General features: G+C 39.1%; 4 protein-coding genes across 5 annotated transcripts; 2 read left to right on the top strand and 2 right to left on the bottom strand.

Annotated features, from left to right (window-relative positions):
* The first annotated feature begins 908 nt into the window (after window positions 1-908).
* Window positions 909-3,631, top strand: LOC127370575 (uncharacterized). Of its 2 annotated transcripts, none has more exons than XM_051412747.1 (2): window positions 909-1,090; window positions 2,836-3,631. In XM_051412747.1, exons 1-2 carry the CDS (start codon window positions 961-963, stop codon window positions 3,546-3,548), a joined length of 843 nt encoding a protein of 280 aa, XP_051268707.1. In that variant the 5' UTR covers window positions 909-960; the 3' UTR covers window positions 3,549-3,631. The 2 variants fall into 2 exon arrangements, with proteins under 2 accessions (XP_051268707.1, XP_051268708.1); XM_051412748.1 differs by having other exon boundaries at window positions 1,085-1,205.
* Window positions 3,632-3,835: 204 nt separating this feature from the next.
* On the bottom strand, window positions 3,836-8,074 carry rnf185 (ring finger protein 185). Its single transcript, XM_051412749.1, has 7 exons — window positions 7,979-8,074; window positions 7,428-7,698; window positions 6,440-6,458; window positions 6,228-6,340; window positions 6,066-6,120; window positions 5,564-5,681; window positions 3,836-5,472 (listed from the first exon to the last, which is right to left on the bottom strand). The coding sequence occupies exons 2-7, from the start codon at window positions 7,604-7,606 to the stop codon at window positions 5,375-5,377; spliced, it is 582 nt and encodes a 193-aa protein (XP_051268709.1). The 5' UTR covers window positions 7,607-7,698; window positions 7,979-8,074; the 3' UTR covers window positions 3,836-5,374.
* A 1,112-nt stretch (window positions 8,075-9,186) lies between these two features.
* Window positions 9,187-11,055, bottom strand: LOC127370064 (chemerin-like receptor 1). The gene is made up of 2 exons (XM_051411763.1): window positions 10,903-11,055; window positions 9,187-10,788 (listed from the first exon to the last, which is right to left on the bottom strand). Exon 2 carries the CDS (start codon window positions 10,772-10,774, stop codon window positions 9,764-9,766), a length of 1,011 nt encoding a protein of 336 aa, XP_051267723.1. The 5' UTR covers window positions 10,775-10,788; window positions 10,903-11,055; the 3' UTR covers window positions 9,187-9,763.
* A 1,519-nt stretch (window positions 11,056-12,574) lies between these two features.
* iscub (iron-sulfur cluster assembly enzyme b) lies at window positions 12,575-15,554 on the top strand. The gene is made up of 5 exons (XM_051411765.1): window positions 12,575-12,741; window positions 14,065-14,178; window positions 14,575-14,685; window positions 14,811-14,889; window positions 14,975-15,554. Exons 1-5 carry the CDS (start codon window positions 12,640-12,642, stop codon window positions 15,064-15,066), a joined length of 498 nt encoding a protein of 165 aa, XP_051267725.1. The 5' UTR covers window positions 12,575-12,639; the 3' UTR covers window positions 15,067-15,554.
* The last annotated feature ends 1 nt before the right edge of the window (window position 15,555 follows it).

Genomic DNA, 15,555 nt, shown 5'->3' with positions numbered 1-15,555 from the left:
AGGGTGAGAAAAAAAAACTGGTTGAATATGTTTGTAATTTAATATTATGTTGTATTTTTTAACATTTTTAGTTGAAGTTTGTTACCTCTGACAAGAGAGTAATCTGTATCTGTATCAGTAATCAAAATGGTTAAAGAACAAAAAAAATGTTATTTTATTTATATGCTATTTTTATGCTTTTTGTAAGGGCACCAGGTTGCTGCCTCCCAAAGCTGAAATGACCCCTGTCCCTTATAATAACACAATATGGACTATACCTCCCAACCTGGGGCAGTAGGGGTTCGCCAAAGCTTTACAGGGGGGGCGTGTAGCTATACACAGTAGGCCTTCTGTGGAGAAAAGTAAATGTAAATGTGAAGTAAATTGTTAGTTTTTAAGTTTAGATTATTATTTGAGATGTAAACTTTGAAGATCTGAGCAAAAACTATATTCCCAGAGCCTTTAAACAGCCATGGTCCTGCATTAGAAAAGAGCTAATAGAACAATAAGAAGACACTGAATCTGTCAGGAAGGAGGCATATGAAGTATGTACGATCGTTAAAAATGATAGAAAATACATAATACAGACTGAAAATTGTAATAAAAAAGTTCCAGAAACAAGAAATAATCGGCTCAAAATTCATCCAAATCCAAACTTCTTGCAGTTACTGAGTTCATTATTTGGGTTAATTGTACAGTTTATAATAGTTTTTAAATGAATAAATAATAGAAAAAAAGTGGGGGGGTCACCTTCAGGAAAGGTCGGGAACCCCTGCCCTCAACCCCGACAGCAGAGCAGGGCAGTAGAGTCGTGCGCCCCCCTGTGACCAAACCCCACAACGTTTGAACGGCAGAGCGACACAGCGCGGCAGGCTGCCCGCCACTCGCGATAACTCGCGTTGGAGCAGCAGATGGGCGGAAAAGGCGGGAGAAGACTGCCGCTTCCGCGTCCGCGCAGCACAGACACAACAGTAGGGCAAAATGGACGATAAGTTAATATTGTCTGTATTTAATTACCCAGAGCTGTACAATGTCACTTTGCCGAATTACCGCTGCACTGAAAGTCGGGCAAATGCTTGGAGAAACATCAGTATCGCACTGGGTCTCCCATGTGAGTGTTTGGTTGTTTATTTTGTTTATCACAACTTTACTGTCAGTTATTATTCGCTTAGCCGATGTTGGACGCGGACGACTAAACAGACATTGGGTGTTTCCAGGAGATGGAGGTAGTTACAATGTCGCTTGCAGGAAATTTTTGTAGCATTTTATTTTTTTATTTATTTTTTTATCCGCGCGACTACATCCCGGTGGTGTGGTTGCAGCCGCGCGCACCGTGCTAGCGGTAGCAGCCGCAGCTCGCACACCCGTAGGCCGCGCTGCACCGGACGGCTCTGCCTCTGCGCCGCCAGCCGCGTGTCCACACGGCACGGCGGAGGGAGGACAACATGCTCCGCGTCACGGATTTAACGAGCCGCGTGCTTTTTCGTTAACACCGCGAGCTCCGTGTGTACTGAAAGGCTTCTAGGAAGTCTCGTGGAAGCGGTGGCGGAGGCGGTACGAAACACACCGGAGCCGGGGGGGGGAAACGGAGGGCCCCTGGCCCGAAACATTATCAGGTGCACGGAGACATAGTTAATGATGGGGCGGCACGTAAATACAATGACCTCCAGACAGCTCGTGACAAGATCAATAAAGCCACAATGAATTAACCATTGTTATTTATTTGTGTAACTTTATAAAGACTTATAATTAAAGATAAATCATTCACTTTCGTTTTTACTTTAAGTAATCTGTTGCTTTATTTGAATACCCCATTATATACTGCACATTACACAGTTCCTTTTATTAGATACACCTATACAGCTGAATGCAATCTAATGTATTAATGTATATATAATTATATATACTTTCAGTGAGTAGCTAAAACTCATCTGCCACCAGCCATTAACCAAATATTCTTCCTTTTAGGGATATTATTATGTTTTAATTAGTTTTAATGTGTTAACACTGTATGATTTTAGTGGACACAGTCTAGTCAAATACAAGCGTATTATTAACACTAGAGCTGAAGACATAAGTTGATTTATGAATCAGCAATTATTATTAATTGTAATTTATAATATAAAAAATTACAATTTTATAATTATATACAGTTGCAATGATTTGCAGATTTTCATGGCTTAATAGTTAATTCAATATATTTGGGTAGAAAAGAAAGAAAATAATTGCTAATTTAATCAATAATGAAAATAATAATTAGTTGCAGCCATAATGTCTCAAAAAACATGCATTGATTAGGCTGCTTTTGGTTGTAGTTAAAATACGGTCAAAAAGCTGTGTGAAGGTACAGTTGTTATTTTGTCCTGCTTCATAATATTTTAACATAGAGACCCTCATTTAGTCTGTATGCCAACATCCGTGATTTCATCGATCAGTGAGCAGTGATTTATCTGGGCCCGGGAAACAAGAAACCCAGCAATTCTATACATTGCCATCAACATTTACCTATAATTACAATTTCAACATGATATCTGGGTGTATTTTATTACCTATATTTGTAGGCTGAGGGCTGAAGAGCACACTTCTCACAAGCCATGTAGGTACATATTTAGTCTAACATCTGTGCAGCAGACTACTCATCTGCACAAAATGTCTGGGAATGTAATTTCTGGGAAATATTTTTATAGTAACCACATTGTTTAAAGTCAGTGTGGTCAGTTTTCTTCTCATATGCAGCTTTAGTAGATGTCCTGGTTGCAGACTGCTTCATATCTTTCATTCCTGTTCATTGTCAGTAAACAGAAAATATATTTAAAGTGATTTCTTGCTTCTTACACTGATATTTTGCTTTTCCAGCTGATGAGTGTAAAAGAAAATGGAAGAACATGAGAGACAGGTACTTGAAGGAAGTACGAATGGAGATCAAAAGCAAGAAGCAAGGAGAGATTGTGCAAAGTAGATGGAAATACAGACAACTTATGAATTTTATTGCACCCTTCACTGGATCAAGAAGTGGAGTGGCCGACATCTGCGGCAACAACGACGACGACCACGACAATCCTGACAACGAGTCTTGCAGCGCGGAGGGAGAAAGCGCTTCCTCTGACGCAGTCAAGACGCCGCAGTCCATCATGAAGGTCCCTGTGAGTCAACCTGACCTCAAGCCCCAGGTAGCGTTCATGACTCAGCTTCCTTCGGTGTCTCAAGACGCACAGATGGCCCAGCTGGCTGTTCTGGCTAAGATGCCGTCAGGCCAGCAGATCACGCCGAGCACCAAAACTGGAAGGAAACGGCGCCTGATGCAAGAGGCACTTTCACTGCCTTCTTCTCAAAGTACAACATCCCCAACAAAATGGCTAGTCAAAGACAATGGCACCTCGTTTCCCAACAGGCCGCGGGATGAGGATGAACTGTTTCTACTGAGCTTTGTCCCTGCTCTGAAGCGACTCGCTCCACAGAAAAGGTGCGAGACAAAAATAAAGATCCAGCAGATTATGTATGAAGCAGAGTTCAACGTCGCACAGTCAGAATCTCAAGAGAAACAGCCGGAGCCAGAAACGCAGGACTAGACCAAACTGACTGCTTTTGTACTTTACTTTTGTTTTCTAAAAATCCACAAAATGACCAAAATATATATTTTTACAGCACAGAATGGATGAGTTTGCAGTAAACCCCCTTTTTCATGTGAAATTAACAGTGAAGAATAGCTCAAGTTGCTCTACATTTTCAACACATCTCAGTGTTGAACAGGTTGATGAATATTTCCACACCACTCCGGTTTGGTGTGTCTGGAGTTGCATATTTATTAGATGAGTAAGGATTATGAATTTAAACCTTAATAAGACGACAAACAGACTATGATTAACATCTTTATTTACATGGTTTTTACTGTCAATAGAGTGAATTCACATTTAGAAAAGTTGTTTTATTTTTCAATCTTCATTAACTCTGTAATAATCTACAGTATTTTACATTTAATTACAGTGACAGAGAAACCAGAGCAAAAGAAACTTTCCAGTTTGGAGAGGAACACTGTTTCATAAATTAATCTTAACTGCTTACATGCATCAACACATTGCTTTTTTAATCTCATCTAAAATAAAGAGACAATGTCTGACATTGTTTTGATTCCAAAAAATCTTGGTATGATTTTGGTACATTTTGCAGATGAGATGTATTTGTGAGATCAAGTACAGCTATATAACAAAAAGAATTCTTAGTAAATCAGTGAACGGAGAGACAACATGGAAGAGGCACATGCTAGTGTTCAGCGTGTAACTCATTAAGATTTCCAACAATTCAAAAAAAATAAAAATAAAATGCAGGCCTATATGAATACCTTTTACATGGAAGACATTTTGACATGTCAGCTTAAAAGCACAGGTGTCAATAATAAATAATAATGGCTGTCATACTGTTATGACCTCCTGGGACACTGGAATAGATCAGAGTCATCCTTAATGTTATTACTAACACCTGTGCTTTTCCTGCTATGACCATTAAATGAGAGCACGGGGACCAGATGGCCTAAATTAATACCTATATACCTATACCCTGGTAGCTCACCTGTTAGAGCTTTGCCCCTCGTGCACAGGCTGCGTCCTTACTGCAGCAGCCTGGGTTTGATTTCAGCATGTGGCCCTTTTGCTGCGTGTCATGCCCCCCCCCCGTTTCTCTCTCTCCCCACTTTCCTGTCTCTCTACAGCTGCTCCTGTCTAATAAAAGGCTATCAAAGCCCAAAAATAACCTTAAGAAAAGCCACCTAAGTAGGGTAACAGGCAACCAAATATAGGCTGAAACATATGGGTTTCAGAACATATTGGTTGGATTGGAAGTGTGAATGAAAATCCAAATGAATGAGCACTGGTGGACTTATTTTGTTAGGCAGAATATTTCTTTAAATACAATAATAGAAGCAAAACAATCAAAAAAAGCCCTGATTCAGTCAAAAATGCAAAAAGTGAAAAAGCACTGAGTGATCTCCACTTTCTCTCACCTGAATAACCTCTTATGTGTCTAAAAAATGACCAACAACAGAGAGAGAAAGATGCATGTAGATATACGAGGGGGGGAGGTTGTATAAGCAGCACGATGTTTGAAGCCGTTGGCTGATGAAGTTTAGGTGCAGGAAATATAAATTATTATTATAAGTTATTGAGTTAAAACATTAAGTAACCATGGTTACGTGGTACACTTTGAACGTTTTTATCCCTGAATTACAGGCATCTTTTATTTTGGAAAAAAATGCTTCATTCAAATCTCACGTTTGTGTAAAGGAGAAAAAAAAACAATCAAGGAGCTAGAAAATGTAAGAAGGCAGAATCACATTGGTGCAAACCGTGATGATGTCTGTCAAACCATTTGGGTTACCCCAAGATGTTGTCTTTCCATGCGTTTATGCAATCAGCAGCCAAAACATAATCACCAGAGCGACAAACAGGAAGAGTCGAGACAGAAACTGTTCGTCCGTGTGCTGTGGTGTCCCAGGGGCCGCTGTTTGGGGAAATAGTTCAAACAGGTTATTTAATATGTTGCTGATAAAATACACAGAGTGGTCGTGGTGACGTGTGTAAAACATAAATACCTGGAGGTGGTCTTCCATCATTGATGTTAAAAGCTGTAGCAAAAATACCAAATGGAAAGGCACCGATTCCAAATGACATCTGGAAACCTCCATCTCCAAAGCCAAACCCTTGAAAGCCCTGTGAAACATGCATTTCATCACTAACATGAAGACGTGTGGATTCTCTTAATGTCTATCCGAGGTCCAGTTTAACACAGTGAGATGTGACGCAATAGCCAGTGCAATTTGTGATCATTCACAAGGGATGTCCCTGCACCGCAGTGCTTAACATCTAATAGATCCCAGTGGGAAATGTCCTTTTGTTAATGAATAAAGTGCAGGTTTACACTACACCTACCTAATCCTATGTAATGGTTTCATCATGAATGGATTATAAGAACTGATATTGCACTGAAAAGCTAGATAAAGCTACTTAACATCAAAAAAATATTGATCTAGCACAAAATTATGAAATCATATACTTTGTCATTACCATGACTATATACTTGTGCAGAGTACTTACACCACGGTTTTCTGGCTCCGGCCTTTGCCCTTGTGGTCGTGGGGGTGTTTTTTCTCTATAAAAGAATAAAAGAAAGCAGAAATGTAAACATCGTTCGGAGAATCCTTGGGGTGTATTGTGATTACATAATACCCTGAAGCCTAATAGATTAAAAGTACTCACCTGGGGTCTTGTTGACCTGTGCTTCCCCGCCCATATAAGGGGATAACTTTGTCTCGGCTAATGCCAGCTTTACACACTGGACACACTTGTCTGTTGGGTCTGGTCTCCAACCACTGCATAAAGATAAAGAGCCATTAAAGACCGGACTGTCTGCATCAGTTATATAACACCAATAATAATGCACTGTCAAAACAAAGATAGGTTCAGCTTACCTGATGCAAACAAGGCCAACTGATTGGGAGGGGATGCAGAGGAAGACGAGGGTAGAGGTGTTGGACAGGGAAGAAGTTTGATTAGTAACACAAATGTGTCCTAAAACTGTGTAAAAAATGGCATATGTATATAAACAAAGGAAAACAATTCATCACTGTTCACAAAGTCAATAATGAGCTCAGCTACTAAAGAGAGTAGAAAACAGGACAAATGGCGTCTTTCCTTTGGGATTTATCTTCTCTTTGACAATGAATAACTAAACTGGGACTGTCCCTACTGATATCAGACCGAATGCTAAAGACCTGACCTCTCCTGAGTGGACAGAAGTTGGCTAGAGTTACGTGTGAGAGGGTGAGCCTGGCTACAGACACTGGGACATACCGAATACTGTTACACCTGCAGCTCCAGCCTTGTATTTACACACTATTAAAGCATACTTTTATATTTCAGCCTAACTGTAAACATTAAACCAGCAGTATTATTTAATCGCCCAAAAGTGCTACCATAGAAAGTTATATAACATGTTTGAACTCCTACAGAAGTACTTATGTGTTATTTATTGAATAAGTAAACTAATATTTCTTATTTTAGGTATTTCTGTAAAGTCTCAGTATTAATGCACAGTTGCAAGTGCCTGGTGATCTTTAAATATGGACTAATATTGCTTTACTGCTAGTGTAAAGATAACGTACACATTCAACAAATGGCCAGATATCAACAAAACTACTGATGGTTGGTTGTTGTTGTTGTTGTTGTTGTTGTTGTTGGGTCCAAATGTTGGCTTTCAAAGCTGATTTTGGCCAGTAGGGTGTATGTCAACAAACCAGTGTATACCCAGTTCTCTTGTACAATAATATGAAAAGTAAGATTAGCTAGACTGATCTGGATCTGGACTGCCCTTCAGCTGCATGTGGCCTTAATACCCTGACTGGTGGGGTTTTAAAAAAAAAAAAACTGTAAACATGAGTGACAGCCAGCAGGTCTTACCAGAAGAGGTGTCCACACAGGCTGATCACTGCATCCTTGGCGGTGTCCAGACATATATTACACTCGAAGGTACTGTCCTGGTTGCCACCGTCGGCCGCAGTAGAGCTGCTGGATCCGGGACTTGCATTGTCAGTTGCCGCAGTCGAGCCAGAGGCTGGAGGGGGGGCAGCGGTGGCCATTTAGCTCAAAGATAGATCCACTAAGGTAGGGTGACTCCGCTGGCACCCAGCGCTTCAAAATAAGTACATAAGGGAAGCCCAGTGGATGGAGCCTGTAGTTAATAGTTAGAAGAGAAGACGAGAGGCTGAGTTTGACATAAATAACTCTTTTTTTCTTTTTTAAATCGACTAAAATCGGCTGCTAGCTAACGTTAGCTTCCATCTAGGAAAGGTGTCGTTACGGAGCAGCTAACGTTAGCGACCGAAAAAAAGACACCAAATACAAAACAACTAACAACAAACACCACAGCGTGAGTTCACACTGTCGTTCAAGGGTGTGGTTTTCTAAACTGAGATTTAAAACTTGTTGAGAAGTTGAGAAAATATCCTTACAGTTGGTTGCATCACACATCCGCAACACTCTAGTAACCGGTAGTAGATCTTGTGGGGCGGCAGGGGGCGTGGCTACGAGCCTGACCGGGGTTGTGGTGCCCTCAGTCCGGTCTGTCAGGTGCCCACCACAACCAATCAGGCATCAGCATCTTTTGGAGACCTGGGGCAGCTCAATAAAGTAAAGTTTTAGGAACATAACATTTTAGGAAACACTTAATTATTTAAAACTAATTTGCACATCAAGCAGCCACAGGACAACATTGTCATTCATTCTGTGGCGTATGTTTATATTTATTTATAAACTGATCAGGAGAGTGAGCTCTGTTCTGGACTGTCCTCTGGACTCCATAGAGGAAGTGGGTGAGAAGAGGATGTTAGATAAGCTGACATCCATCATGGACAGCACCTCTCACCCACTACATGACACTGTGAGGTCCCTGAGTAGCTCCTTCACCAGCAGACTGTTACACCCTCTGTGTAAGAAGGAGAGGTTCCGCAGGTCTTTACATCCCTGCTGCTGTCAGACTCTACAACACCTGCACCACCTGATCATGTTGTAGTTTCTGTTTCAAATTACCACCACTACTCACTATAGCTTTTATATCTGTCTTTTATCTGTATTTATTTTTTTCCCTCCAATTACTTACTTGCTGCTGTGACGAGTGAATTTCCCCGTCGTGGGATGAATAAAGTATAATCTAATCTTACTTTGTATATATTAGCATATATTGTGTATATATTTATTACTTAATATAGGTACATAGGCTCTTATACTTATATACGCTTATATACTATCAATAAAGTATTTCTGATTCATTTGGACTTTCCAACAGGCAACTATAAATCCAGTATTAACTCACTTTTTAGCTCTGTTTTAGCCTCGACCAACTGGCACGTCAATGGCTAACAGTGCTCCACAGTGTTCACCAGAGAGTTAACATAGTGGGACAACATATGAGCTCAAAGGACCACAAATCTGAGGGGAACTGATCCTCTCACATTGCCTTTTGATGTTTTATTAATAGAAACATTCCTAAAAACAGGTTTAATATGTTTTTATTCACTTTAAAATAAAACAAATACAACAATAAAATATAACAGTACTGCATGCAAGTCGGGCTACATTAAATCAAAGGGAAGTTTGAAATTTACAGAATGTAAATGTATCTTTACTTCCCTTTAGAAATGTTAAATATGGATCCACAACATGAAGTATAAAGGTATTTATTTTTTTAGAAACAACAGGCACATATTTACACTGACTGTTTCACTTCATAATTTTAGGTTTTAGTTCACAACTAAACCAAATTATAATATATTGTCAACTGTAAATTTTATTCAATTCAAAATACTTTATCCGTCCATCACAGCACACAAGCAATTCATTTACACACACATAAAAACAATCTAAAACTACAAAATATCTGAGTCAGAATCAGAGTCAGGTTTATTGCCAAGTAAGTTTTCACATACAAGGAATCTGACACATTGGCGCATAAGAATCACAATCAAGTGTAGAAAAATATAAATAAAGATAAGATAAAAAATAGAGACAATATAGATTTTTGAAAAAGTTGAAAGACACAGGAATGAATATTAGTGGCCAATCAATAGCTGGTTCGGTTTTATCATCATGATAAATAAATCATTGATACATGTATATGCAGCCTATACACATGCAAGGTTAAACGTGCCATGACGTATCATTTTGTCAATGTCACGCAGCTCTACAATCATGTTCTGTACCATGAAATACTCATTGATGATAAAGGTTTCAGCTTCATTTTAAATCACTTCCATTGACTTAGACCTTGAGTGGTTGAGACCACCTGTACGAAAATCTTCCGCCATTGCCTCCTCTATCCTTGATGTTACAGACCGCTTCAGGGTTTGTTTGAAGTCATTACCAATGAACACATAGAGAATTGGAGATATGAAGCTGTTTGCCGCAGCCAGAGTGGCCCCCACTTTCAGGCCAGTTTTAAGCACTTCCAGGCTGTGGTTACTGAAGTCTAACTCTAAAAGAACAAAGCTATGATAGGGGACCCAGCAGAAGAAAAATGACAAGATGAGCGCCGCCATGACTTTGTAAGGCTTTTTTGATTTGATGGTCAAATTTCTCATTTTCACAACAATCACCGAGCAGCAGAAGACAATCACTAGGAAAGGAATCAGGAACCCGAAGATGAACCGAGTCAGTACCACAACTTTGTGTCTGGAATGGGTCGAGTAATTCGTGTAGCACTGAGTGACTGAGCCATGGACTGTGATTTCTCTGAAGATCAGCGAGGGCAGCGTTAGGATTGCAGAAAAGAGCCACATGAGAACCACGACTCCAAAGGCTTTCCGCACTGTGCGGTGGTTGTGTGACCACACAGGAAAGGAAATCATTATACAACGATCAGTGCTGATCAGAACCAACAGAAACACACTGCTGTACATGTTGAGAAACAGGGCGGAGGATGTGAGCTTGCATAACACCAGTCCGAAAGGCCAGTGCGAAGTTATCATGTAGAATACTTCCAGGGGCAAAAAGACACAGAACAAAAGGTCTGAAATGGCCAAACTGATGTACCAGGTGGTGATGACCGTTCTTTTCATTTTCCATCCACAGATCCAGATCACTAATGAATTTCCTCCGAGGCCAATAAGCGAAATAAAGATATTGACTGTCACCAGAACATGAGTCAAAGGAGTTCGAGAAGTACTGAGATTCAGTAGTCCAGCTGTGGTTGAGTTGTTTTCAGTTCCATTGTCTGGAGTGTAATCATCGTATTCAATGTAATCCACTTCCATGCTGGTGACTTTTCCTGAAATATGGAGCACAAGTGTCTTTCTTTTTAAACATATACACACATATTTAAATATAACAGATCACAATTTTTGTTTTTTTTTAAATACATAAAATATGCCTAAGTACTCACGTTATGTGTCGATGTCGAGGCTACCACCTTAAGGTCCTACTGACTCCCTTGCGACCAGTTTCAACTTCTCACTTCTGTTTCCTGGGCAGTGTTACTGACGAAAGAGACAAAACACCAGAATCGATATCATTCAACAGCTGAGACAGAGTCTCCCTACCTCTCTCTTACCAAAAACATATATATTATGTTTTTGTGTTTGTGGGTGAATGCATTTTTAAGAGGGTTCACTTGGTCACAAAGGTTAAAATAAATTTAAAAAATAATGTTTTCTGACATTGTTAGATATTTCAAGTCTTACAACAGCCTATAAGAAACTGTTGCAATCTGCCAAAGGAGATCCCCTTCACACAAAGACACAAAACCAGAAGGTCACATTTCTTAACCAATGGTGTGACTCATTTAGCCAGAATTGCATAGTTTGTTAATCACTCATAGAGAGTCGTCAATGAATGAGTTTATTTATAGACTATAGGGCTGTAGTAAAAAGATATAATGTCAAAAATTACACTTTTGGGTTATTTTAATTACTTAATTACCAGAAGTACCAGAGAACATGTGTTACAGATCTGTTACTGTATCACACATCATCAAAACCTCTCTTCATCTTGTGTAACTTGACTTTTAGTAGAACTACCAACTTCCCAATTATATTATCTTTAAGAAAAAATAACCACCAAATGTTTTAAAACCAAATTTATTTCATGAAGCTAAACAATTCATATCTGTCCATTGGAATTCAACTTAGAAAGGATATAAGCGAAGGCTGTAGATATACATGTTTTATGTTTACACACTACGACTGTACCTCTTTTATCTTGAATCAACAGTCCTGAAATCATATATTCTTCTAGTGCAACAAATGGCAGGAGGCTTTTTTCTCGCACTTCTTTGTAACTGTGAAACTGTATTCAGACGTGTTAAGGACTGTTAGCTTCTGATATACTGTACTGTAGTAGGACATATTTGCACTAAGATTTTAATTACCATCATATAATAAGCCGTGAAACAGTGGTACGGTCTATTAAGGTTTTCAGTCATTCAGGTAAAGGGATTTGTACAAGCAACTCTATTTTCAGTGTATATGGTGAACAGTGAAATATATTTATTTCAGGAGACCAAGAATTCCTACCAGTGCCTGCGACAAGTGACATAAATACATAAAACAGGAGTCAGATTCTCCTAATTTATTTAGCAATTTAATTTTTCAACTCACATTTGACATCGATGGTGTTGTTGTTAGTGCAGTTCCCTAAAAATCATATGATGCTGTTGTGTAACAGAAAAAAAGCTGAGTAAATTATTTTTAAAGAACAATCACAAGACAACTAACCAACAAAACTAATTTGAACTACTTATTTGTTTATTGTTGGGTTGCCTACAGTGGTGAAAAGTGAGTGCATTTGACCAAGCAATGTACTGCAATGATTAGGTACTTATTCTTCACCTAAATATATATATATATATATATATATATATATATATATATATATATATATATAATATTGTATTAAATTATATATACTTTATGCTGGTTAATACTTATTTCTGATAGCTACAGTTACTATTTTTCTTATTATTTTATGTAACACTTTATTTTACAGGTCAGATGTTTACCCTCCACCACCTGGACATGCGCAGATGTGATGAGATTAGCTCCTCCCCCTGACAGTGACGTGTGGGGCTGTGCTTCAAGTTGCTCTTCGCTTTTGAAACTGCGCCATTCTTCTGTCTGTCAACATGGCGGGTACAGTGGCAAAGAAGTGTCTGAGTCCTCTGGGTTTCATCACCAGGAGGCTGTCTGCTCCGGAGTTCATCACCCAGTGCTGCTACCACAAGAAGGTAAAACAACAAACCTGTTATAGTTTTATTAAAGTCGGCTGCGGCACAGTGGGCTAGCTGCTGTTTGCTTAATGTTTACTATTATTCGCCACCTTGAGCCATGTGTAGCTTTATGTAATAAGAGTATAACGAGTAGGTGGATGTGGTTGTAGGTTCAGGTAATTATATGGAGCTGGTTAACCACAAGAAGCTAGCTGATATTATATGAATACCTAGAGGGAGTATGACAGGAAGGGATAAATAGGACTAATATGAAACATTAGTTAACATTATTATATTTTATACTAGCTTGTTACTAAGTTTAAAACTATAAAATAACGTCACTAATCTGTCCCCCAGCTGGTCAAAGCTTTAATACTCGAATCACATCCGATTAATAAGCTTTAAGGGCTGCCAGTGAAGGAGCTCAGTGTGCTAGAAACCTGTAAATGTTCTGTTATACCTGTGAAAGAAATGTATCTTCATGAGGATGCAGCATCTTTTTCCACTATCTAACAGCTTTATTCACATGTTCAGTTTGAGTGTTATTGTATGATGTGAATGTCTGATGCAACATGGAGACACAGGGTTGTGGAGAATTGAAGATACATGTTTAATTTGTTTAGTGAATAGATGATTCACACCCCCTGGATGTTTGAATGGCTTAAAACATAATGTAGATTTTATTGAAGCTTTTTGAGGCTTTTTTTTTTGGCTGTGACGCACTGTACTCATGGGCTAATAACTGGTGAGCATCCTGTTACCTGCTTTTAGTCGAAGACGTACACTGAAAGATACCTTTTTAAAAAGCTTTTAGATCATAAAGACATTTTAACTCATTTTATTCTGCACCATAAAATTAGTTTTAGAACCTGAAGATATTAAATAATATGTGGATGCCTCAGCTCAAACCAACAGAGACATACTCTAATTTGAAATCACATTTTCTGAATTAAATATAGTAATTTTTAGGTAAAAGCTCACCCACTTCATATTGTTTCGGTCACAGTGACTCAGCAATTTGGAGGGAGGGGGAGGATGGGGGCAGGATGCTGTAGCTTGTATGGCTGACAATGAAATCCGGTCCTAATCTGTTTATTTCAATGTCCCTTACGTCATAATGAAAACTTGTAGTTGTATAACAGTCGTCCTCAAGATTTCTTCTAGACGTTTTTATGGTCATAAGAGAAGGCAAAAACCCACCCAGGATGCTGCTGTTGTCTTACTTCACCACATTTAATTCTGTATTGTGGAATAATCTAATCAGTGTCCCAAAACCCACTTGTTGTACTTGCACATTGTTTTTTGTCCTAACACAGTGCTTCCTTTCTTTCCTGTCTGAAGGTGGTGGATCATTATGAGAACCCAAGAAATGTGGGCACGTTGGACAAACAGTCCAAGAATGTTGGGACCGGCTTGGTGGGCGCTCCAGCCTGTGGAGATGTAATGAAGCTGCAGGTATGTTTGTCACTGATCACAGATGGATTACAACCTTTTGTACAGCCATTAAGCCTGATATATATATATATATATATATATATATATATATATATATATATATATATATATATATATATATATATATATATACACGAACACAGTTAAAGTACTTGGAAGAGCTACACACACGGAGCACTGATGAATAACATTCTTTACCAAGTAGATAGCACTAAGTCTTACATAGAGTTTAGTATTAGTATAAAGCATTTATTTTCAGGGATAGAAATATTTATTTTAATCCACTGTTTGAAAAAGAAATGGCAACATGCAGTTTTTAAGAATTGTAGACTTCTAAAATGGAGTCTTTTCCCCTGTTGGCATTTGAGTAAAGCTCTAAATTTCTCATTTTGACAGATTGAGGTGGATGACCAGGGGAAGATCGTGGATGCCAGGTTCAAAACTTTTGGCTGCGGCTCTGCTATTGCCTCCAGCTCTTTGGCCACCGAGTGGGTGAAGGGAAAATCTGTGAGTGAACACACTACAGACTTGACACGTCTTTCTCTGCCTCTTACTTATTCTGCCCTGCTCGTGTCTTATCATCGACTGGAAGGGTTTTTGTGGATACTGGAGCTGTGTGCTTTTCTTTCCAGGTGGACGAAGCTTTGATGATAAAGAACACTGACATTGCCAAAGAGCTCTGTCTTCCACCAGTTAAACTTCACTGCTCTAGTAAGTTTTCATTTAATTTTTTCTAATGATATTACGGACTGCTCCACACATGCATGTATTTAACCTCTAATTGTTTCTCCTTTAGTGCTTGCGGAGGACGCTATCAAGGCTGCCCTGGCTGACTATCGCCTCAAGCAACAGGATGACCAGCAGGAGGCAGTCAGGGCCAGCAATTAAACGGAGCACTCGCTCTCTGAGCTGGGCGCCACTTGCTTCCTGCTGCCAAGAAGAGAAGTAGCAGTGGTCCAGCATGGCCACCTCACTTTCCTGAAATATTATAGTATAACGTTGACGATATGTACACCATCGTCAACCCTATGTAGCTGTGTTACACCAGGCTTTCTGTCCTTTAACCCTGTATACTGTACCTTTTAGCCTGTCACATAAACGCACAATGTGTAAACACTGTTTGGGTTGTTGGTACAAAAGCTGAGCCTTATTTTTGAGATTGTTTTAAGTTTGAGGAGTGTTGATTTTGAATGGTGTGATGGAGATGGTGAATAAAGCTGACAGCTTTTTCAGTATCCACCTGCACTCCCAAACACTGACCTTTTGATATGCAAAGTGGCTTCAAACAATGAGAGGGTCCACTGAATTTAAGATTAATTTATAATTATTTAGTAATGCTTCCTTGACAGTCTGCAATAAAAGTATCTTGAATCACAC

Source organism: Dicentrarchus labrax, unplaced genomic scaffold (genome assembly GCF_905237075.1).
Source record: "Dicentrarchus labrax unplaced genomic scaffold, dlabrax2021, whole genome shotgun sequence".
Lineage (NCBI taxonomy): Eukaryota > Metazoa > Chordata > Actinopteri > Moronidae > Dicentrarchus > Dicentrarchus labrax.
The sequence above is the reverse complement of the archived record's forward strand: the minus strand, read 5'-3'. Positions and strand labels throughout refer to the sequence as shown.

Bases quoted from the DNA above. Each gene is read 5' to 3' on its own strand.
- LOC127370575 (XM_051412747.1), top strand. From the start codon at position 961: ATGGACGATAAGTTAATATTGTCTGTATTTAATTACCCAGAGCTGTAC. The intron at 1,091-2,835 runs GTGAGTGTTTGG...TTGCTTTTCCAG, and splicing joins TATCGCACTGGGTCTCCCAT to CTGATGAGTGTAAAAGAAAA.
- LOC127370064 (XM_051411763.1), bottom strand. From the start codon at position 10,774: ATGGAAGTGGATTACATTGAATACGATGATTACACTCCAGACAATGGA.
- iscub (XM_051411765.1), top strand. From the start codon at position 12,640: ATGGCGGGTACAGTGGCAAAGAAGTGTCTGAGTCCTCTGGGTTTCATC. The intron at 14,179-14,574 runs GTATGTTTGTCA...TCATTTTGACAG, and splicing joins GAGATGTAATGAAGCTGCAG to ATTGAGGTGGATGACCAGGG. The intron at 14,890-14,974 runs GTAAGTTTTCAT...TTTCTCCTTTAG, and splicing joins AGTTAAACTTCACTGCTCTA to TGCTTGCGGAGGACGCTATC.
- rnf185 (XM_051412749.1), bottom strand. From the start codon at position 7,606: ATGGCCACCGCTGCCCCCCCTCCAGCCTCTGGCTCGACTGCGGCAACT. The intron at 5,682-6,065 runs GTAAGTACTCTG...CATGTTTCACAG, and splicing joins CGGAGCCAGAAAACCGTGGT to GGCTTTCAAGGGTTTGGCTT. The intron at 5,473-5,563 runs GTATTTATGTTT...TTCCCCAAACAG, and splicing joins TGATGGAAGACCACCTCCAG to CGGCCCCTGGGACACCACAG.